At 43.6% G+C, this 24,404-nt stretch overlaps 1 protein-coding gene across 2 annotated transcripts in view; it reads left to right on the forward strand.

Annotated features, from left to right (window-relative positions):
- Positions 1-24,404, forward strand: part of frmd4ba (FERM domain containing 4Ba) — a 39,954-nt gene that overhangs the window by 11,035 nt on the left and 4,515 nt on the right. For both annotated transcript variants that reach the window (XM_083669211.1, XM_083669210.1), the window contains exons 2-20: positions 4,678-4,743; positions 4,935-5,029; positions 5,278-5,370; positions 5,740-5,824; positions 8,503-8,559; positions 8,978-9,000; positions 12,880-12,963; positions 13,737-13,802; positions 14,297-14,354; positions 14,847-14,933; positions 20,239-20,315; positions 20,880-21,018; positions 21,651-21,792; positions 21,925-22,058; positions 22,151-22,267; positions 22,610-22,838; positions 23,084-23,140; positions 23,280-23,427; positions 24,135-24,299. In XM_083669211.1, coding sequence (XP_083525337.1) covers positions 4,678-4,743; positions 4,935-5,029; positions 5,278-5,370; positions 5,740-5,824; positions 8,503-8,559; positions 8,978-9,000; positions 12,880-12,963; positions 13,737-13,802; positions 14,297-14,354; positions 14,847-14,933; positions 20,239-20,315; positions 20,880-21,018; positions 21,651-21,792; positions 21,925-22,058; positions 22,151-22,267; positions 22,610-22,838; positions 23,084-23,140; positions 23,280-23,427; positions 24,135-24,299 — 1,922 coding nt within the window. The remainder of the gene's footprint in view (positions 1-4,677; positions 4,744-4,934; positions 5,030-5,277; positions 5,371-5,739; positions 5,825-8,502; positions 8,560-8,977; positions 9,001-12,879; positions 12,964-13,736; positions 13,803-14,296; positions 14,355-14,846; positions 14,934-20,238; positions 20,316-20,879; positions 21,019-21,650; positions 21,793-21,924; positions 22,059-22,150; positions 22,268-22,609; positions 22,839-23,083; positions 23,141-23,279; positions 23,428-24,134; positions 24,300-24,404) is intronic.

Raw genomic sequence — 24,404 nt, forward strand, 5'->3', positions numbered from 1 at the left:
ATAAACTAAAGAGTATGAGCATAGTATGAGCATACTATTTCACTTACAGGTAACTACATCTGCCAGGATAATTTTTAAATGTAACTATTTCAATCTTGTTGCTATCTTGTTGTATGTTGCTATATTTGGCCAGTGCTATTACTCTAAAATCTCATTTGGAAAAACTATTTTACATTAAGGGAAACTACTGTGTACCATGGAAATCATATCAAAGACTTTTCCTACGCTGTAACCGTTAAAATGACTCATTATGTCAGATGTATTGCAGAGAAGTTTCCAACAATTAACATTTTCCAAAGAAAGTCAGTCGTAGCTGTAGTATTTGAGCTCCATCGCTTCGGCTGGTCCAAATGAAAGGGTATTTTCAGTCTTACTGTGGAATATGATGGGCGGAGACGTCTGGTCTTCCTCAGGAAACTGCACCCTCCAAGCAGAGCAGAGAAGGAATGACCTTCAGACACCCATCCTGAGTCACTGAAATCTGCACACTCTATTACAGTACGATATATAACAGTCTATAATGTGATATGATTGACACATGTTGATAGGCATAGTAGGGTTTATCAAGCCTTTCTCTGATGATAAACTCCTAGCACTTTGTGAGCCTGAAAAGGGGTAAAATCATAGTTTGAAGGTTGAATCAGTGATTTACAGTGTAACAATGCTTACAGCAGTAGTAGAATTCAGAAGAAAAAAACAGCCAAATTGCTGCGAGTCAGAAAAAAAATAGTGTTTGCGTGTTTATGATGAGGGAGTGGAGCGACTGAGCTGTTAGTCAGAGTGTGTGTGTATTTACAATGTGTGTGTTTACAAGTGTGTTTATGTGGTGGACAAACAGAAAAGACCCACTAGACTGGTTGTGTGTGTCTGTGTCCAGCCCCCTCTCCTCTCCAGTGCTCCCTATGAGGCTGTGTGTTGGACCAGGGCCCAGGGCGGGAGGCTGGGAGGCTGGGAGGCTGGGAGGCTGGGAGGCTGGGAGGTCAGTCTGTGGTGTGCGACGCCACTCCAGAGCTCTGACTCTCTCTCTGACATTACATCAGCAGGGACACATAGTAGAGCATGTGTGTACTACTGAAGTTTCTCCAGGGCAGTAACTTTCTGAGACCACAAGAGCGTAGACACAGAGTAGCTGCAGTCGGTGCTGTACTCAGTGCAGTCATGGAGACGGAGTAGTGTGTTTACTTCTGAAGCATCTCCTGCTAGCCCTTCTTCTGTGAGACGTTATCGAGAGAGGCTGTGCTACGCATCGGGGAACTCAGCCTGTTTGAGAGAACAGTTAGACATGGCTCTGGGCTTGATGTGTGGGGTAGAAAACCTGCTGGCATCAGGCAGCCAGTTTGTGTGGAGCCTGGCAGAGCGGACCCTCAGTAGGTGGTACAGCGAGGGGCTCATGCCATGCCGACGCTTTCTACAGACATGGGGCCGCCTCGGGGGGTTCTACCAGGTATGCCAAATGCTGGAGGTGTGTGCGTGTGTGTGTGTGTGTGTGTGTGTGTGTGTGTGTGTGTGTGTGTGTGTGTGTGTGTGTGTGTGTGTGTGCGTGTGCGTGTGTGTGACTGATCAATCTCTATACACTCAGGGAGAGATTTCCGGTACTGTATTTAAGTATCAGATCAATGTAGCTGTTGTAATTTCCAAGAGGGAAGTCCTGCTGGCCTGTGCCAAAAAACTCATATGTGATTTAGTCTGATTCATATCTGATTTAGTACTACTGAACAATGTGTGAATCATATGTGAATCATATGTGAATCACAATAGCTGTCTATATTACTTCTATTCAGTTTATCCCATAGCACAGTTCAAATACTATGCTGGCAATGAATGAGATTAAAATGATGTGTTTATCATAGATTGTCTTTGACTGGTCAGTGTCCAGGTTGTTCTACTGTAGGATTAAGGTTTGCTGTTTGCTGTATTATGTGTGCTTGTGTGTGTGAGGAGGACAGGGTGTTCCTGCATGAGTCACAGAGCCCGTTTTTAACAGGGGTCTCATGGCACACATGGGAGTCATTAGGAAGCAGGATAGCCAGTCTTTTGATCTCCCAGCTGAATGTGAAGCACTTTGAAAGTTGTCTTTGAAATCTCTATTGTTGGAGGAGCACCTGGATGGGGATCTGTGCGTGCACAAAGTAATCATCCTCTCGTACCGCATACTACACATTGGTAACTCCTGTAATAAGAACTGTAACTTTTTGGAAAGCTGAGTCTATATAAACATTTTTTTATCTAAATTTATCTCATCAGATGAATTCACTTGAAATCATATTCTCATTCAAATTTTAAGAAAATGCATAATTACTGAAGATGCCTCGTGACAGAAGATGGTAATCAGGTAGAATATGTGGGGCTTATACAGTGGTTGTCTGTTAAGCAGTCAATTACAGTGGGGGCTGGGGTGGGTCCTGCTAAGTCCATGTAGGTCAGTGGCTGGAGGTCGTGTGAAGAGGCCACTGCTGGAGCTCCCCGCCCCAATACAAGGGCTTTAGGGGGATAACCTCTCTGTCATGGCCATTACAGATCACATGACCTTCCTTTAAACTTGTTCAACCTCTCTCTCAAAGCTGTGACCTCTTTTTGCCTTGTATGGGGGTTAGTTCGCCCTGAGAATTGTTTTATATGGTTCAAATTGTCATTGAAAATCTTCACTAATGCTGCCATGCCACCTACGTAAGGAAAATGGATTGAGTGTGAACATTCTGCATCCACATCTAAGGACACAATAGATCTTCATAGTCTGAGGGTATTTTTAGGCATTGTCTCAATGTTTTATGAGTCTAGGTGTCTTTTTGAAATTGGTTGTGCAGTGAGCTGTGGTGATATGGTCTGGGGATAGGGAATGAGTCTGAGCAGCAGCTCATCACATTTTTATTTCAAAGATGAATTTGAACAGGGTTTACAGCATGTTGCTGGTGGTGGTGTGCAGGGTGTATGAGTAGAGGTGGGCGGGGAGGGGGGGGGCTTGAGGGTAGACAGGCACAGGAGAGAGGTAGGAGTGTGTGGGGGGGGTGGAGGTGCAGGTCAAGGGGCTACACGTGTCACACTACAAAGTATTGCTTTGGTCATAAAGGGTGGATGGTGATAGCCTCCTAATAAACCAATAGAGACACACAAAGTAACTGGTATTCATCAAATAAGCCAAGTGTTCACAAATAAAGCAAGACAATGTTTTAGATAGAAACTAAATAATTACACTTTATCTGCTGAAAATTATAAAATATTGAAAAGTGTATCAGTCCATACATTTAGACTAGCTTCCTTTGTCCTTTGTTCGTTTATATGTTTTGATGTCATTTGTGCGTAACAATGCAGCATTGATAGATGTTCTTTGGTCAGGATCATGCACTGGACAGCCCCCCACAATCCTTTAAAGGGTTACTATAGTGACTTATCCCCTCTTAGACAATGGAGCTTGTGTAATTAACATTACAATAATTCTCTCTATAAAGACGGATTACACACAATCCTATGTTGAGGTCACACTCAATTGTTTTTCTCTCTGTTTTTTTGTTGTTGCAAACTATTTCCATGCTTGTGTTTCTGATTAATGGTTTGGCCTACAGTATGTTACATGAAGGTATTGAACTATTCAGATAAAGAGCTTGAAAGGTTAAATGACTACTACATTTTGAGTAAGAATGTTTTCCATAATTCAATGTTTGCCTGACAGTAAATAAAACTTGTTCAGACTTACAACTTCACCCATAGGAAAGTAAATCTTAGTGAGTTGTGTGTTAGAAAACAAAGCAAATAAAAGTTTCCTGTATAAAAGTTTAATGGTAGCTCTGTTGTGGTGGAGAGAACAATGTGTCCTAGAATGGTAGTTAACACCAGCCTATAAGTCCTCTTCCCACCCTGTGGTCCATGGTCTCCAATATGACCATGTCTTTCCACCAGAGAGGCTAGGCCAAACCAGTTGGGAGCCACATGTTTTTCACTACCAGTCACAGAAATAAATGTGTCCTTGCCACATTCTAGAGTAGCAGGCAGCCATGAGAGTCAACATTGGCACGCAGTCTGAGTCTATGCAGCAAGGCTTGTTTCACGTTCACTGTAACTTTACACATCTCCTGGTTTCTTTAAATCTACCAGTTGTATCTGACAATTAAGTCTCTTGTGCTGTAAACAAAAATCCTGTCATCTACTCTTCCAGGAATAGCAGAATAGGGAAAGCAGATTATGGGGTTTAAAATATCACCAACCCAAACAGTAGTTTGAATGTTTGAATGTTTGCTTCCTATCTGGCTGTGTGGTAGACTGTCTTTCTTTGACACCAAACACTAAACACTGATTTGACTCAACCAAGGATAAGGAAGAGGACACAGTAAGCACATACACCTGTAAAATGTGCTGACTGCACCCGGATTAACACTAACATCCATTTGGACAATGAAAAAGGAATCCAATTGATCTATTCAACAGCTCTAGATGAGGAATTCTACTTTGTTACAGGAGAGGAAGGCTCCGATCATTAGATTTGATTCTAGGTATTGAGAGTGGTAGCAAGGTCAAGGCTGTGAGGAAGACAGACACTGTAGCTATCTTGCCTTCTGGACTTAAGGTTAGGTTGGGTAGCAGTAGATGCAGAGACGGAGCGTTAGGTAGAGGTGGTGGAGGAGTGTGGTTGTCGTCGCTCTGCTGTCAGTGTCAGTGGTTCTCATGTCTGTTCCATTCCCACAGATGACAGAGGGCCGACTCTGCCAGGTGCACCTCCTGGATGACAGGAAGCTGGAGCTGCTGGTTCAGGTACACTGTACACTGTTACAATTTGTTTATGTTTGACTTGCCACTGTCTGGATTTTTCTCAGTGTTGATACTTGATGATCTACTGTATGTTTCATTTAGAGGTGTTTCATTTGAGTGACGTCCCCAAAGCTTTATACTCCACTTATACTCAAAGCTTTATACTCATGTTTTCTGTTCCATGCTTTTCTTAGCCCAAGCTCTTGTCCCGGGAGCTTTTGGATTTGGTGTCTTCACATTTTAACCTGAAGGAGAAGGAGTATTTTGGAATATCCTTCATCGATGACACGTATGTACAATTTCTAGCTACAATTCTAGTCCAGCTGTAGGGATATTTGCAGAGCTGTCAAAACACCATGCACGAGTGACAATTTGCCTACTCTTGATATGACTGGTACCATTTCCATACTATTTCCATGACTCGTATTTGAATGCAACAACTAAACAAAGGGAACAGAGAAATTAATGATAGCAATTTTGTCAGTCAATAAAAACACCTCATAGTAACGCTGTGACACTGCTCTCATCCTTCACCAGCGGTCAGCGCAACTGGCTCCAGCTGGATCGCAGGGTCCTGGATCATGACTTCTCTAAAAAGACTGGTCCACTGGAGCTCAAATTCTTGGTCAGGTGAGTACTCACAGCCACTTACTCAGCTAAGTTGAATACTATACTGCATCATACCACTATCCTCTCAGGAGCATCACCCATAGGGGCTTGACATATTTGAAAATCCTTCTGAAAGTGTGACAATATGATACCTACAATAAGTGTTCCCAGAGAGAGGGTTTGAAGATCAAAAACAGCACTTTTCTACTATAGCTTTGAGAATATTGTTGCTTGGACAAGTATCTTGTTTTATCCAGCAGATGGCACTCATGTACCAATGTATGACCCTCTGCAATAAAATGTACCGTTTTGATGTTGTGGTAACATAACAACATACATTGTCCTTATCAGTAAATGGGTTTCCATAATCTCTCTATGTGTATTTTACAGGTTTTACATTGAGAAGATTACCTTCTTGAAGGAGAATACAACAGTGGAGCTGTTTTTTCTAAATGCCAAATCATCAGTCTACAATGTAAGTGCTTATAACCACCTTCTTCTAATATAAGTCTTTATAATGCCTCAATACATAATTGTATTACCGGTATTAATAAGCATGTTGTGATTAAGCCCAATACAGCCTGCCCTTCAAATTTTGGGCCAGTGCACACAATGTGCTTACTATGTTGGGATATCCACTGCATTCTCAAACATAAACCAATAGTGTTAAATATAATCATGGATGGTTAAAGGTATAATCCCATTCTCATGTACACTCTGAAGAAGGTCTCCTAAGCGAAACATCAGTGATAATTGAACATGCCAACTTTTGCAATTAAGCAGTGTTGCATGAACTTTTTCTTTCGTTCAGTTTAAAGGTATAATCCCACAAATGGAATTACAAGCATAAGGTTCCTGTTGTGGAATCATTACAGTGCGTTCTATTGGATGGCTGACTGCTGGATGTCAATATCTCAAACCACATGGTGGCTAAAAACACAGTGATGGCCATGGAGTTTTGTCTACACAGCATTTGCGGAAGACAGTCATTTAATAAATAATAGCTTGTGTTTGACTGGCCACTATCCAGTATGTGTGATGATGAAAGTTAGAGAGGGAGAGGGAGAGGGAGAGGGAGACTAAACTTAACTTAACTTGCTGGAAGCCTAATTTCAGACTTACAATACATACAAATCCTTCCTCTTTTGTTTAATGTACTTTAGTGTAATACTAAATTCCTCCACACACAATGATGGCTTTCAGGGGTTCGCCATGAGTATCAAATAGTTCCCTAATCCTCAAAAACACCATTTGACTCAGGGCTTTCTTTTTGAAACGCTGCACTGTAACAACATGAAAAAGAACAATATCCTGATTCACTGCCTCTCCCCTCTCCGATACCTGTATATACACTCACATAGCTCTTTATTAGGAACACTATACTAATACTGGGTAGGGCCTCCCTTTGCTCTCAAAACAGCCTCAATTCTTCGTGCCATTGATTCCACAAGATGTTGGAAACATTCCTTTGAGATTCTGGTATATGATGACATGATTGCATCACGCAATTCCTGCAGATTTTTCAGGTGCACTTTCAAGCTGTGAATCTCCCGTTCTACCACATCCCAAAGGTGTTCTATTGGATTCAGATCCGGTGACTGGGAAGGCCATTGAAGAACACTTAACTCATTGTCATGTTCATGAAACCAGTTTGAGACTTTTCCTTTGTGATATGGTGCATTATCATGCTGGAAGTAGCCATTAGAAGATGGGTAAATTGTGGCCATGAAGGGATGCACATGGTCAGCAACAATACTCAAATAGGCTGTGGCATTCAAGTGATGATTGATTGTATTAACAGGCCCAAAGTGTGCCAAGAAAACATTCCCCACACCATTACACCACCTCCACCATGAGAAGGTGTACAGGTGTTCCTAATAAAGTGTTTGTGAGTGTAGTGCCACACAGAGCTCAGCCAGACCAGCAGAAATCCATTTGTGCTGTCTTGTTAAAATAAAAATAATATACAGTGTTTATGGTGATAAACCCTGATAATTAAAAGTAGGGAATCATTAACAGAATGTGGATATAGCTGAATGATCAGATATTTGGTACACACACACACACACACACACACACACACACACACACACACACACACACAGGGTCAGTGGAAAGGAATGTTTCTAATTATTATAAGCAATAAAGACTGAGGCCACCTTTCACTTTCTTTTCAGATGTTTATTGGTCTGCCTTTGGAAAGCTGACCTTCAAATTAATTGAACTGTGAATACGTTTTCATAGCAATTTTTCTGGTTTATTGATTAATGATGATCAATGTCATTCATACGGTTTGTTATTCCCCAATTTACATACATTTACATGCTATCACCAATGAATGGCTGTAATGTCTGCAATTATTTATCTGAAGCTAAATATACCTAAACGTCGTGAGAATCATGAGAATTCTGGTCAAATATAGTTCTTCTGTGTGTGTGTGTGTGTGTGTGTGTGTGTGTGTGTGTGTGTGTGTGTGTGTGTGTGTGTGTGTGTGTGTGTGTGTGTGTGTGTGTGTGTAGGCGCCCTTGATCTTTCCCGCGCCACAGGGATGGTCTTAGGACATCTTGAGCCCCTCCGACGTAGTAGCGCAGATGGTGAGGTCGGGGTCTATGGAGCAAAGCAACAGCTCCGCTGTGTAGTTCATCGAATGACCTACACATTCTGACGCACAAAAACATCCTATTTGGAACTAAGCAGGAGAAAGTCGCTGTCATCTGTCAATAGAAACAATTCGATTATTTTCCGAGCGTGTATTTCTATGACTAATACAATGTTGCAAAGGAGTAACTTTTTTCAGCGGACAGCGGGTGGACTGCACTGGATAAAAGAACCTGTTCACAGAATGTACCATTTCGATGAAGGGTTGAAATTATAAACAGTTACGCCGGCGTTTTGTAACCTTAGTATATTTTAATCGTACTCTGTTCAATACAATTATTTCGGTATGTCGATGAAGAGTACTAATAGTTTACGTCCGTGAGATTCTGAATCAATCTGAAACACGTGCACCCTCTTTTCAGTGTTTAATGGTTCAGTCGGTAACAGTCGAACTGAGGTACGGGTGGGAATGAGATCTTTCTCAAGTCAAGTGCTACTATTCGTAAATGGCACACTTGTTTTTCTACAATATAATCTACTCTTTTCCCACCACAGGAGATCATCGAAGTGGAGAGTGAAAATGTTTTCAAGTTAGCTGCATACGCGTTGCAAGTAAGTGCATTTTCGCAATGTGTGGAGTTTGAATTACTGTTTGTATTGTTATCCATAGCATCAGCGATTTTAATAAAAAAAACTGAATCATCACGGTGCCACACTACTACAAGATATCAGTGGAAGTAACCTTATCAGGGGCTGTGACTCCGTGTTTTCCTTTTACTGCTGCCTGCACCATATTTAAAAAGGTTAGTTAGTTATTTAGTTATTTCCCCCTTATGTTATTCAACTCAAGTTCCTAAGGTGTTGATAACTGTTCCCGATATGTTTTTTCAAGGTGAACATACAGGGCTGGCATATTAATGTATGTCAATGTTTCAGCACAATGAACAGAATCTCACAAGTAATGCTATCCTCCATGTTTACTTTGGAATTAGTCTACGTATCTTATTGTCATATTAATCTTTTTTTGCAGGAGGCCAAAGGAGACTACACAAGGTAAGGATTCTGTTATGATACTTCTGTAAAATCAAGAAATGATTTATTATTACTGCATTACCACTATGTCATGACAGAGCATACTGTAGCAACACAATTGTCTCGGTTATGTTCTCAGTCAGTCATATTTGTCACTCTGCCTGGATTTTAGACACTCACATTCACATGCTACAATGTTCATCTTCACTTCTGTTCGCTGTCATACTGACGTCAAAGGGAGCTAACGAATGAAACTTCAGATTGTGTTCCTTAAACATACAGGTATTTTCTCAAGCAGTCTGCAGTTTGAGTTTAACTTATCATTGATGCATACTTATTGACTTATTTATTATCCTGGCTTATAGCCTCACATTTGTATTTTACAGGAAGTGGATTCTTGTTTTGAGACCTGTTGGGTCAAAGCTCAGTGAATAACAGACTGAGAGAGGGTCACTGTGGTCAGTTAATGTTTAACCATGTTGGATTTTTATTTTTTGTTGGAGTTCCCTTCGTTGATCGTTGCCTTGAGGTTGCTCTTATGACATTGAACTGTGCTGGATTTTGCCATTTAAACACTCTATGCATTTGTTTGACCTTATAATAGCATTTGTTGAACATGCCCAGAGGAGGCTGTTGCTAAAGCTTGCACTTCCTGGTCAGTTCTGATTAATGTAAAATGGAACATGTTTATTGATTGCAATCTCCATTCTTCACAAGCCAAATGCCATAGACTGTGGCAAACATGACATCAATCGCTTTCAGTTTGAATTTATGTGTCCTGAGTATTTCACTTTCTATTTGATTACATTTCATCTAAAGGTGAAATTATAAGGTCTCATTACAGTAGCTGCACAAGATATATATATACGAATCATTAATCATCTCCCAGCATTTTATTAAGAACTAATGTCTTTGTTGAATGCCAAAGCACTGAAAGCCCTGACCTGGTGAGCTTGTTATTTTTTGCTGTAAGAATGGAGAGGGCTGCAGTAATCTGTAAATATTGCCCTGTCTGTCAAAGTGGATGAGCAGGTTATGGCAAAACCTGTGTGTTTGAACTAGCTTGGTGCCCAGAGAGGCCCTGTGCATTATCTCAACACAAAGCTTTGTGCTCTGTAAGGAATTGTATGGTGTGTGAATGCACAGTGATATATAATGCTGAAAATGCAGTTTGGGCCCCGGCCAAAGTTGCGTCTTTGTACTCTCAAAAACTCGCATTTCAGCAACATGTTTTTTCCCAACTTCTCTGCGAGCCTCACTGAGTTAGTTGATGGTGATTGTATTCACAGATTGCCATACCGATGCCCTTCACAGATTTGTGTGGCAGTATTTTCTGTCTGTTTAGCCCTGAAATGTTATCCTTGTGAGTTAATGTTTCAGCATGTGTAGTGTGTAGGCGTGGGGATGTGCTGCACTTTGTCCTGCCCGTGAGTGCACAATGAATGACTGCCTGCCAAAAATGTAAGTCAGTGTGGATTGGAGCTCATCCAACTGTAGCCTACAACTCTCTCCTGGGTTGTCTTAGGCTAATATGTCTCTTTCCTCTCTGATGGTTTTCATTTCTACCTTTTATGGAGGAGGAAGGTTGGCAAATCCCTTCATAAAACATATGCTGCTCTAGACAGGCACTCTGAAGGGTCCTGGAGCTCTGAGATTAGGTGTGTAGGAGTTAAGGGAAACCCCACCCCCCCTCCCCTCCCCTAACATCCAGCCTGTGTTAAGAGGGATGAGCCGTATTAGTGCAGACCCTACCACCCCATGGTAGACAGCCAGGCGTCAGAGGGGTTACCCACTGTGATGTCATCTCCTGGTGGTCCGAGGCGAGCCAACCCCCTGCTGTGCTGTGGTTTCCTCTGTATGTTCTGGAGTGATGTTAAATTGTGAACAGATTTTCACTGATTCATGGGCATACAGTACTAGTAGGGAAACAAAAATGAACAATAGGTGTCATGATTTTAATTAACAAGACGGACAAAAGCATATACAGTAGTGTAACATCAACGTTAAAGAGGGAAGAGTATAGCATTACTACCCATGTTGTAGTCTACCTTGTGTACTACCAGCTAGTGCTTTTCAGTTTGAAAAGATGTCACATGTACTACTGTATAATCAAGACCTACAGCACCCCTGGCTCTCTCTCTCTCTCTCTCCATGCATTTCTTCAACAGTGACCAAGTCTCAGCCCACTGAAATAGCTGACACATGAGTGTTTCACTTCCACCCTGGCTGTGCTGGGTGGAGGAGTTGCCCCCACACTGCAGGGAAGATAACAGACATCGTAATGAATTCCAGATTGCTGACTGGGTGATGTGGCTACAGAGTAGATCACCCTGACAACGCCAGCCCCAGCGGCCTATAAAATGTATGCCATCAAACGCACAGTGGACTGCCGTGGCAGCAAAAACCTAGTCAACCACAGAAGAGGTAGTACAGGACTTTGCTAGCTGGGGAGCAGTGATTCAAGTGGCCATTTGTTGTGTTTTTACCTTTTTATGTTGAGTAAGCAGCTTCAGATAACTACAACGTTATGGTCTTTGCATGTTAGTGATTGTTTTGTTTTTTCCTTGTTAGATTGAACTTTAAAGGCCAAAGATAAACCTCAATCCTATACATTTCAAAAGTAATGTTCAGGTCATGCTTTTTTGGTCTAACAGTTTCTTGTTTAACTGTGGTTAGTTTTAAATGCACAGCGGAAGTAGACCAAAACATAAGTACCTAGGATGTCCCAATAGTTGTCTATGATGAAGATATGAAAGGCTCTACAGGTTCGAGACCTGTCTGAGAGGCCGAGTCCTATTTTGGAATAGCTCTGGGAGTTGTACAGTACCTCTCAACACTGTGAGGGCTGCCAACAACTAGTGAATGGCTTTTGTTCAAGGCCCCAGTGCACTGGCCTGCCAAGTCATAGCCCTCTTTGTCGATCAGTAATTGTAGAGCAAGTGCTAGCCCCCTTATGAGGATGGAGTGACTCAGTACACTATCACAGGCCTTGACAGTGACATACATCACAGTTTGTCTACACAGATAAAATGGTTATTCCTGTGGATATTAAATCACTTCCAGCTTAACATTTTAAATGGCACACCCAGGGCCTGGGTACCTGTTGCATGGATGATAATTCTGTCTGTGGGAACTGGTATGGAAAATAACTAAGTATTGTAATAAATAAGTATTGTATGATTACTCTATGCTCTTGTATACAATCCAGAGGTTACTGAGATCACTGGCTGAACAGAGCAATAACAGAATATATTCAGTGTATATAGGATTAGATTGCACACAGTTACTTATAACAACCTTCACTTACATGGAATGGGCTTTGACACGGAACCGTTTTTCAATTCCCATTTTAAAGCAGACCTTCTATCTTAAAAGGGCCCTTATGTGCTTCTATAAAGGGACTTTTGGCAAGACATGAGTGGAGACTAAGCCTAGTCTGTTCTTTTGGCAAGCATCAGAAGACAGATAAAAAATGAAAAATATCCTGACATTGCACCTTTATTTTGATATAGTGTTAACTTATCGCTGTCATGCTATAAGACCTAGGAATTTTCTCTAATCTGTAAAACCACAAACACATAAAAATGGCTCTATTTGAGCATACATTCTTATCCAAACATTTCTGATGGTTTCTGTGTCCTTTGTGTTCTGTTTGTACAGCTCATGCAAGGTTTTTTATTGGATGATGAGATTTATGAACACTGAGATATGAATCTTACAGATGTATATGATGTCTGATCAGTCAGCAGTGTCATTTTGGAGTCTGCCACCTAGCCTTATTGGTGTTTAGACTAACCTTTTCTTTAGTCAAAACAACTGTAGAAAGGATATCATTGTGAATGAATGATTCAGCCAATCATGTGTAAAATGACTAAACAACAACTCTTCCTTATTTCCCAGTGTTGACGGTGCCAGATCAGACCTGAAGCAGCTCCCTGTCCTCCCCACCAGAGTCCTGAGGGAGCACCCCTCACTGGCCTACTGGTAAGATATGGGCTTTAACCACAAATGACCAGGGGGGTATTCATCCACGTGGATTACACAGACCCATAGACCCACGCTCCACAGTCCTGTACATACCGCCACTTCCCCCCTCCCGCCATCCGCCATCAAATGGCTTTAATTGTAACACCTGGATGCACAAAGCAATTATTTCTCCAGATGAGCTGTTTTTGGCCAGTGAGTTGCACACAGAGTCCTGCCTGGCCCCAGCAGCCCGCTGTTCTCAGATGGGCCTAATTAATTAGTGTGCTGTGTTAATTACATCTGCCCAGTGGCTCTGAGTGCACCATGCATGGGGACGGTGCTGATATCACTGTGTCCTCCTGTGAGCTGGGCAGAGGCAGCTGCTGTCTGAAGGGCTCTAGTGTCTGTTTGTCTGTCCTGAGTCCATGCTGTTCTTTCTTCTCTTTCTGCCTCAGTGGTCATCTGAGACTGCAACCCCTCTGATGAACAGCATCTGGATTCAGATCAATGGGCAGATTTGTGTGTGTGTGTGTGTGTGTGTGTGTGTGTGTGTCGTAGTCTGCAATCCAGCCACTATGTCAAGGGGGGATGATTACAGTGGGAACTAGAGGGGATGTGTGTGAGAGGGAGATGAGAGCCATTGGCAGGCCAGTAGGCCAGACAGCATTTTCTGCATGAACAGACAGAATGTGTGTCAGGGAAAGACTGTCTAACAATTGGTTTCTGTTTGGGAGAAGTATCTTCCACTCTGTGATGGATTGTTCATTTAGCCTTTTATTTCTCTATGACAGTGAAGACGGAGTGATCGAGCATTACAAGACTCTGAAGGGCCTCAGCAGAGGACAAGCCATTGTGCAGTAAGTTAACAGGGGTAAAGTACATGGAGGAAATGAGCTGCTGTGTACCTCTATGTTCACTACCTCAACTCTCTCTCTCCAGCCCTTCTATCTCTCCAACTCCCTCTGCCTCTCCTGTCCTGTTTGTTTTTGTTTAAGAAGATGTCACTCAGACTGTCATTAATTAGGGGACAGCTCTTATTGCAGGCAGTGTGTGTGTGTGTGTGTGTGTGTGTGTGTGTGTGTGTGTGTGTGTGTGTGTGAGTGTGTGAGTGTGTGAGTGAGTGAGAGACAGTGCTCCTCTGTGTTTTCCCTCTAGCCCAGGTCATTTACGCCTGGAGGATTTGTGCCCTTTAGTTGATCAATTGACTCTGTCAAGGCCCCTGAGAGGAATCGATAGTTCCGCCACTGTAAATTACTGTGCCTGGTGTATGGCTGTGACTTAAACCCAGCTCCACCTATCTCAGAGAGGAACTGCTTGGATTACTGTTAACGTGTGTCTACTCTTTCTGAAGGTATTTGGCCTTAGTGGAGTCCCTACCTACATATGGAGTCCATTACTACCCAGTAAAGGTAAGAACATCCTGTATCATACAGTTAAAAAAAATCATGCATTTTCCATCTGTTTTCCCATCTAACTTCCAAGGTAACTTTGTATTTAAAAGGTTGTATTCATTTATATTCAAATGCAGCATGCTTTGGGTTAACCCTCTAGAGGTTGAATAGTGGCAGAATAGTGTTGTGATGTTTGGGAGCTTCTGTGTCCTGGCTCCTTGCTTAGTTAACCAATGATTGAGTGATCCCTCCCTGCGTTTCCCTCTCTCCTTCCAGAGCCTACACCTAACTCATTAGAGCAGGGTGTCTGAGGAGATCAAACACTGGTGTTAAAATGACTCACTCAGGCTGTGGCGTTTTAGTGCTGTTTAAATGTATTTGATCTCTCCTTGTGTTGCTCGTGCTGCTAGCCTAATGGGGTAATTGCCTCAGTAATGGGCCGTTCTTCTTTTCAAACCGTACCATTAAAAATGCCGCTAATGAGTGTTGTGGTGCTCTGCTTCCCCACAGGACAAGCAGGGACTACCGTGGTGGCTGGGAGTCAGCTACAAAGGCATCGGCCAGTACGACCTACAGGACAAGCTCAAACCACGAAAGGTAGGTTGGTCTCTCTTTGTCACTCACATTGTGGCTTTTGTTCTATTGGTATGCTCCCTCTTGGCACCCATCCCCTCTTTGCTGGTTAATATTCTACCAAACTGTAAATAACGGCAACAAAAAGCTTGTGTTCTCAGCCAGGGTCAGGGAACAGTGGGAAAGGGAGGGAGAAAAGAGAGGGAAAGTTGTGTTGTCGGTATGATGAAATCTGGAGATAAGATTCTAGCATTCCTCGTTTTAGCATCAGTGCAAATCAGTTTACGAAATGGATGAAATAGTCACAGCTTTTAGTCTTAAAATGTTAAATCTTTCATACAATACTTTTGAGTATGAACTGACGATTGTGTTTGCCACCATCCTGAACATAATTCTGCTCTCCCTCTAGTTTTGGGCGTCGTTTTCTTACTTTTAAGACATGTACTTTGTCCTATGTGTGCTTTTCCCAGCCCTCCTCATTACTAGACATCTAACCTGTCTCATACGTTAGATTCCTGTTGACACAGCTGGGTGTGCTGTAGCAGCGAATGCCAAGGCATTAATGGGCATGTCCCACTTATTAAACCCACCGTAGCGCTACTACGGCACACAGCTCCCTCCCTTCCTCCCTCCCTCCCTTCCCGACCCTCCCAGTGGAAGGTGTAATTATGGCCCGCCATGGGGAGCAGCAAGGCTCTGGGGCAGGAGGCTGGCACCATGCCAGCCTGGGCTGTGTGAGGGGCTCTGCACTCAGAGCCACCCTCTACCCACGCCAACACCACCACATAGGGAGGGGGCACTCATGCCAAAACTCTTCAGTGGTCTTCCCGCCCACCCGGTGAAATGGTGGGCTTTGGAACATGCTGATTTTGAACGTACACAACTGTTGTCCCTGTCTTAGGAGGACCCTGTCATCTGGGGAATATTGATAGTTCTTCCTGTCGTGGCTGGCAGCCTTTGTATTCAACAGAGGCCCCCCTCTGCCCCGTTCCCTGCATGCAGCGCTCATTATGCAAAGCTGCCTGTCATAGTGTGTGTGTGTCTCTCGGAGAGCAAACAATTGATCAAACAATAAAACACAATCACCTTGGCAGGGGGGATGAGAGGGGCTGCAGAGGGGGGGGGTCTGTAGAAGCATCCCACTGCTGCACTGTCCTGAGAGGACGAATCTCAGGGCGTCAGGAGACTGAGGAGAGAAAAGACTTTGAGAAGTGTGGTTTTCCCAGAGTGACATGCGCTGAAAGAAGCTACTGTAGCTTAGCCTCTCATTATCTCTGTCTTCATGGATGTCAGTTTCATTACAACTTAATGAATGGGGTGAAACCAGAACTCTGTTTCCCCGCTGGGTTAAGGAGAAGTAAAGCCCTTCCCAAAATCTTGAGTACCAAGATGTCTTTTTGATATTGTGTGTAGATTACACTATGTATCCAGGCATACCAGGAGGCCTATGTTGTTGATGTTAAGATGGATCAGGAATGTGAATGTGTATGTAAAAAGGAAGGGAAGGTTTGCATTGAGAAAGGGTATAGGACTGGATACCATACCGAGCTCCGCATACAAAGCCCCACATGACGTTAACTTTACTACAGTACCTGAAAGGCTATTTCTAAACTGGTCCAAGGAACAGTGGTTAGCAGTGACGTAGAGACTGGTTTTAAAGAGCAACTTTATTCATGCAGGCTTGAATCATTGATGAGACCTTTCTCTCTCTTGGTCTCTGTCTTCTTCAATCTTTAAAAAGGTGCTAAAATTAAAGGCTGATCAGTGGACCATACAAACTATTCCCCACAAGCTCATCCAAAGTCTTCTTCACTCTGCTTTTTCAATCCAATCCGTCATGGGTTAACGCCGCAGGCCTAATGCTTGTGTTTGTTGAATCTATTCAACTGTAGCAGTGTATCATAACACACTCAGTGGAGTGCCCCCGGTGGAAATGTACAGTGTTGCCAACCAGAATTATGACGTGTTATGAAACGCAGTATGAAACAGGGTGGGGCAGGACACATCCTGCACAGGCCTGTGAGTCACAACCTTTGACACATATTTATTCCTATAGACGTAGAGGATTTCACACACAGGCCCTGGGGGGGGGTGGGAGGGTGTTTCTGAAGTTTGTTGTGGGGTTGGGTCTGGATCAGAACTCAGAACTCAGAACGTTCTGTAACCACAAACATTTTGGCATGACTCCACCACTCCTAATGAGGGTTTTAACATCTAACAGCTGAAATAAATGAGATGGAGATGAGGAACTACTGTACGTTCATCCAAAGCACTGATCTGCTAATGTGTGTAGGAAAAATCTATGTACAATAAATACAAAATGAATTATTATCTTATCGACCTCTCTTGTTGCTTACCTTCTTAATAGCGTTTTGTTTTGGGATTTGTCTTTTTATCTTGAATTTGCCAGAGCAGTTTTCTGCCTCAGTACTGTTAGTGCGGTCGTGGACTGTTGCCTTTCTGTAGAGAGTAAGTGTGGTCTCGTGATGTTAGATTTCGGGGTGTGACACATCCTTGACATACTTTGGCAGTCGCTTCATCAGCGGCCACACATGAGGAATCATTAAAAGGGTTTCGTGTGTGTGCGCGTGGGCGCGAGTGTGTGTGTGTTCTGTTTTTTTTGGTTTATTGAATGTACTGCTGTAGTAAAAGAGAGTGGCCAGGGGGGTGTGTGGATTGGAGAGGGGTATCAGTGTCCCACACAATGGGATGAGCCTGTGGGAAGTGTGGAGGATGCTGGTTCCCATTGTTCATTAATTACCGTGCTCCCAATTCACTGTGAGACTGCCTATGCAATTGATTAGGCCTGCAGTATCAGCTGGAGCTGGCACCTAATACGTAACTGTGTGGATCACTCCACTACCCTGAATCTCTAGTGGGTACTGGAGATTATATCATACAACTAGCTTACTTTGGACATTATATTGAGAATAGTATTGGATTTATTTCAAACATTTCCTGAAAGACAATTTGATGTTAATTCAATGTAATCCTGAAAAATGTATGTTATACAGTTTGTTGTCGTCCTTTCCAAAGACTCTCATTTTAAACAGTTTTTAGGGTATTTTCACACTCGGTTCCTTTCAGCCAATTGTGTGAACTGTTTACCGAAATGTGTGGAGCATCTGTGAACGCTCCAAATGAACTCAGACACATCTCAGGAGGTGATCTGAGTTCGGTTCCCTTTAGGGTTAACTTTCAGTTTGCTTTTTTAGGTGCAATTTTAGCACAAATCAACGTACAAAGCAGTGAATTGGCCTGAATTCCAATGAAAGATGGTGTTGTGAAATCAAAGTGGACTGAGACCTCATCACTGCTGAAATGGACCAGCAAGAACGAGTCCTCATTCAAACAGAATGGCAGCACAAAAATAAATGAGTTATTTGAATTTCACCTCTTGATTCACTTAAAGAGGACTGAGTTCAAGAGTATGTGTGAAAATACCCTTAAGACCACCTTGTGGTAATTGGTGTTGCTGCTATTAATAACTCAGTTTAGAAGGGTGGTGAGAGATTCCTTCTGGTCAGGTAGGGCTCAGCTCACGGTCTGTCCTGTTTTCACAGGGAGGTGAAGAGGGCCATGCTACAGGGGCCTAGCCTGCTATTAATGATTGGCCAATCTAGGAGATTCCTCACATATTTCCCTTGGGGAGCGGTGGGAGATCTCTACAGTGGATGGGACTCTAAACAACAGGGGCTGGAGTGGTACTTAGACCACGAGTTAGAGGAGGGAAAACTTCCTAGAAGGACATGGAGGCACAAATGAATGTTATGTATGACTATTGAGAGTTTATCTAAGATCTGTGAATAATGATGGGAAGCAGACTGTAAGAGAGTGAATGGTCACTTCCCAGGAGAGGCAGCAGGCAGAATACCTTTGTGTGTGTGCAACCTGTTCATCTGGTTTGACTATGAGTTAGAGAGACGGAGAGGGGGAGTGAGTGAGTTACTGAGAGAGAATTCATGGGGAAAGGAGCGAGAGAGAGCGAGCAGTGCAAGGTGGGTGAGGGAAGAGTGAGGTGTTTGTGATGTCAGAGTGAGGGGGGCGGAATGGGGGAGAGGGGCGGAGCCTGCTCAGCTGAAACTCTTGCAACACCTATTTGGCCGTCTGAGAACAGACAAGAGAGTATTGTTCAAGGAAGCTCTAGCCCTGTGGGAAACTCCTGCCAGAGGATCTAATACAACCCCTGATAATTCAACAGGGGTAATAAAGCACAAAAACTTCTCCGGTAAGACCTAACCGTGTGATAATTTACCTAACAAGGTGGTTGAGGAAATAATGTCTTCATTATGTTTTTACTATATTGCATTTGTAGTATGTTTTTGTTGTTACCTCTACCAATTGTAAATCAACATAATGTGTAATCCAAGGAGGATGAGTTGTATCCTGGAAACATCTGTAGTAAAATCAGATAATGATTTAGTCCCTAGAGTAGAGTAAAATCTAAGCGTGGTCAGGAAGTACTGACAGCAGTGCTTGGATCATGGGGGAAGAATAGTAGAGTACGAGAGGGACTGAAATGCTCTGGAATGTATGGCTATGTCATGGACTGCTTAGTTGTGCGATCATGTTGAATTCTTGCTGACAGGACTGAGTAGTCTATGACATATTGCCTTTCCTTCTGTAGTGCAGGCTAATCTGTTATATTATTTAGGGCAGTGCCTCCCTGGCTGGCTGGTACCTGGTAGAGAATGTTTATTACGTCTCCCCACACATAAATCTCAACCCCCGGACTGTCTGTTCGGGGATTTTCTGCTTCTCCCACAATGATACCAGGAGAAAGAGTCGTTCACAGGAAAATAGCTCCCAAATCTCTGTAGAAAGCCCAGTTCGGACCAGATGTTTCACTCTGACTTTACTTCTTGCCCTGTTTCCAGCACTCTCCCTCTAGGGCACAGTGAAATGAGAGGCTTGCTAAGATGCAGTGGCTTCATTATTATGGAGGCAACTGTGCTAGATTGACCTTTTACCTGAGTGGCTGTCTTCTGTTAGCAGCTGTTAGCTGCTGCTGTTGTGCTGTTGTTGTTAATGTTGCAAGTTCCCTGGAATTTTATGAAGCGGTGCCAATAGAAAGACTGATGCTTCTGGAACAAAGCTTGTCTGTTTTTTCGCTGGGCTTTTTTTTGTGGCATTGTCTGTTAGTTAGTTAGAAGTTCCATACATCGGCTGCCTCAAGCAAGTTTTGAATAAAAGGATGTAGATGTTAGTTTTTTTATGCAGCTATGTGTATCAAACCACATATCTGTGGGTCGATGCTCAAACAAGGCATGGCCCGGTTGGTTGTCTGTTGTGTGCTAAGTGGTGTGTCCTGTTTCTTCTCTCCCTGCAGTTGTTTCAGTGGAAGCAGCTGGAGAATTTGTACTTCCGCGAGAAGAAATTTGCTGTGGAGGTGAACGACCCCCACAGGTGAGAGAAAACAAGATATACTGAATTAATTTACTGATCTTGGATTCACTCCCTACTTTACTAGTGTTCAAGTCTTACCTATTGCCTTATATTAAGAGACACTCTAAACATCAGATTTCAGAGCAGCATGTTTATGGCAATAACCTGTCTGTCAAATGAAGGCCTTCCTGCTGTGAAGTATTGCTGCAGTATTCTCAGGTCATTACAGTTCTTCATGCCACACTGCACACAGGTTTTACTATGATGCTGCTAGCCACCTTTTGCTGTAATTAAAAGTCACTCATGCAAAACCAGCTTAATGTTGTATCTCTCCCCCTGATCAATGTATTGCGTTACAAACCCAGTCCTGAGTTTAATTTGCACCAGGAGTTGAATTGGTTTACCTTATTTGTTTGACTCTTGTGATATCATATAATTCCATTTCAATAAAAAATAAAATAACCTACAACAAGCTACAACCACTTGTTGTAGGTTGGGATTAAAGAGATTTAATTACCCCTGCCTTGCAGTAACACGAGTGATTAAAACGTCTGTGTGTGTGTGTGTGTGTGTGTTAATCCACAGAAGAACAGTGTCCAGGCGTACATTCGGGCAGACAGGGCTGGTCATCCACACATGGTATGCCAGCCACTCTCTGATTAAAACCATCTGGGTGATGGCCATCAGTCAGCACCAGTTCTATTTGGACAGGAAGCAGAGCAAAGTGAGTGTGTCAGCACCATTCTCTCCTCTCCTCCTCCTCTCTCCTCTACCACCCCTGATCCCCAGCAGCATCTGTGGCTAGCATCAGCCTTATCACTGGTCACCCCCGTTTTTATCTCCCCACACCATCTCCACTCACAACTGGGCTGCTCCTGGCCATGTCTCCTTTACCTAACATGGCCAGACCATCCCTGCTCCCTGCCCCTTTAACTCCTCTGTAGTCTTATTACTAAAAGGAGTAAGACTACCAGGGCGGCTCTCCATTTTATTGTGTCGGTGTCATGCCTTTAATTGATGAGTCACTGAAAAGCCTGATGTGCCAATGAAAGGCCCGCTTGGCCCGATGTGCTTGTTTTGATCGTGCATGTAAACAGTGCATTAGGATCGTGTGTGTATGCGTGCGTCCGGCCGATGGGTTTCTATCATCTCTCAGAAGCAGATGGTCTGTCAGTGTTCATCCAGGAATAGCGCCGGGTCTGATTGATGAGAGAGCGCTGCGCTTTGAGCCTGAAAATGCAAATGGCGCTGCTATCGCACTGCACAATCATAAAGATGAAATACTGACGATGCGACTGTTCCACTTTCTCTCTCTCTCTTTTTTTCCCTCTTTTTTTGCCCTTCCCCTCTGTCCAGTCCAAAATTACCACAGCCAAAAGTTTGAGTGACATCGCCATGGACCTTACAGAGATCGGGGCGCCCAGGATCAGTAAGCTGTCCAGTATGGAGACTAAAGACCGGCTCATCATGGCTAGCAATGGAAGCCTCATCTCAGCAGGTAGACAAATGGTTAAATGAATTAACGTTGAGCAAAGCCGGATGGCCTCAGCGTTGTTCTCCCACAAATTCAATTCAAACAAATTCAGATTTAGAGGCGGCTCGTGGCTAATGCAATCTGTGCCTGTTGCAGGATCAGCCGACTCCGAGGTCAGCGAGGAGCAGAAGAAGGAGAAGATGGCTGAGCTGAAGAAGAAGGAGAAGAATCTGCAGGACGCTCTGACTCAGAAACTGGAGGAACTTAAGAAGATCTGCATGAGAGAAGCTGTGAGTGTCTTTTTCGTTGACTCTCAATTGTTTGAACATGACAATATTTAAGATTTTATTTCAGCTAACCTTGTTTTGTTTTTTGTTTCCAGGAGCTGACAGGCAAGCTACCTAAAGAGTACCCCCTGTCCTTGGGTGAGAAGGCCCCCCCCATCCGACGGCGCATGGGGACAGCCTTCAAGCTGGATGACCTCTTCCCCTATGATGCGGTTAGTACTGTATGGCAGCCACAATGAGCACTGGCTCTTTGAGCACATTTTTTTTTAATGAATCCTAGACCTGATTGACATTGTAATGTTAGCTTTTCAGTCACATATTTAAAGTGCATTAGCTTGGAGTAGATAAAAGTTGGTTTACTTTTAAAGTGCATGTTTGGAGTACTTATGAGACCAGGATATATAAGATCCTATGATGAACATGTTCTCATCATGCGGAAATCCCCTTGTTTACTGATGTGTGTGTGTGTGTGTGTGTGTGTGTGTGTGTGTGTACGCGTGCGTGCGTGTGCGTGTGCGTGTGTGTGTGTGTGTGTTCTGTATGTCTTCCAACAGGACCCCCACCTTAGAAACCTGGAGAGCAGGTTTGCTCTGCAGCAGAAGATTGTGGAGGCAGCCAAGAAGCTGGCCAACGAGGCTGAGCTCTGCAAAACCGTGAAGAAGAAGAGGAGGAGGAACTGCCTGGACGCCATGAGGAGGCTGCAGGACATCGAGGAAGAAATCAACGCCTACAGGATAAAAAATGGCAAGAAGCCAACTCAGAGAGCATCCCTGATCATAGCAGGTACATGAAGCCTTATCAATACCCAGGCATCACAAACAGTCACGATGATAACATGGTATACACTGCGTTTATCTTAAAGAGGGACCAGAGATAACCGCATTCCTACTATACCTTGCCTATACTTGTTTGACAGAGTGCCTCAGGTATAGATTGCAGATAGATTTATTCAAATGCACTGACTCACTTGAAATGAAAAGCAACAACACACAGACTCTTCTGAACCCAAGTTTCTCCTCTGGCCTCAGATGACGTGAATCCTGCAGAACTCAGCTCACTGTCTGACAGCCTGACCCTGGACGATGGTGAGTGCTGTTAGCGTTGGCTCATATAGTACACTGTGGTGGTGCTTACATGAGTTTAAACCTCTGAGTGCAGATCTGTATCATAACACTAAACTTCGTCACACTAACATTGACACCGATCCCTATTTTTGTGTGTCAGATGAGGACCTGGGAGCCCAGAGGCAGCGGTCCCGGTCGGTCCAGTACTCCCCCCAGCCCCACCACTCGGACACCCTGACCCTACATTACCACCCCGACAGACGGGCCTCCGCCCACGACCAACTCCAGGACCTCAGCCCCAACTCCAGGTAGCCACTCAGTAGGCAGTAGGGCACGGCCTTGTTATGGCCCGATCTCTGTGTGTTTCTTTCAGACCTAGTTGTTTTCTTGGGGGCCCTGAGAGCTGCAGCCAGTATAGACCTGTAGAGGAGAACCAGGACTGCATTCCTACCAGTTTCCTCCTCCTCCTCCTCCTCCTCCCCCTCCTCCTCCTCCCTGCTTCTGCTGCCTCCACAATCTTCCCCTTATCAGCCCAAACGCACTCCGGCTTTAAAAATAGACAGGAGTTTAAGCATGTTGCTGCTTGCTAAGGAGCAGACAACAATTCCCAAGCAAGGGAAAAAAACACAGTCTGGAAGTGGAAAGCTGGTCTGGAAACTCTCAGAATGTAAATGTTGTTTACTGCATGAATGTTTACCAAATTATATGGATGATGTGCTGTTTGGAGATTAGGGATTCAGTGATTTGCTGTAGGTTTTTATTCATGCCAATGTTTGGTAAATGCTATTTGTTTGCTGTTCCATGAAGAGAAAGTTCAGTGAGCTATGAAATGACACTCATCCAGGTGTAAGTTATGACTGAAACGTCCTGAAACCGCTGCTCGCAAGGATACAACTCTATTATTATTTAGTTTATTTTCTGAGCAGCGTGGAGAGGGAGAGGTGTTTATCATGATGAAAGCTCCACCCAGAGGATGTGGACTCTGTGAAAAGCATTGTTCATATCTGTGTTCCAGATTAAATTATGGCGAAGTCCAGGAGTCGCTCCACCGCAATCACCGAGACGCCTTATCGAGCCACAGCAGCCCTTACAAGTCTGTCTCCAGACAGCCTCGTGACGCACGCAGCATGCCCCCCACCCCCCTCCTCACCCGCAACGCCTACAGCAGCACTCAGCTCAGGTAAGGGCCTGAACATCTGCCTCAACACCAGCCAGTATCCTGTTCAGGACTTTGTTCTCTGTGCATGTGAATTATAAGCCTGTTTTGTAGTGTAGTTTTCCATGT

This window comes from Argentina silus (assembly GCF_951799395.1).
Source record: "Argentina silus genome assembly, chromosome: 4".
In the NCBI taxonomy this organism is placed as follows: Eukaryota; Metazoa; Chordata; class Actinopteri; order Argentiniformes; family Argentinidae; genus Argentina; species Argentina silus.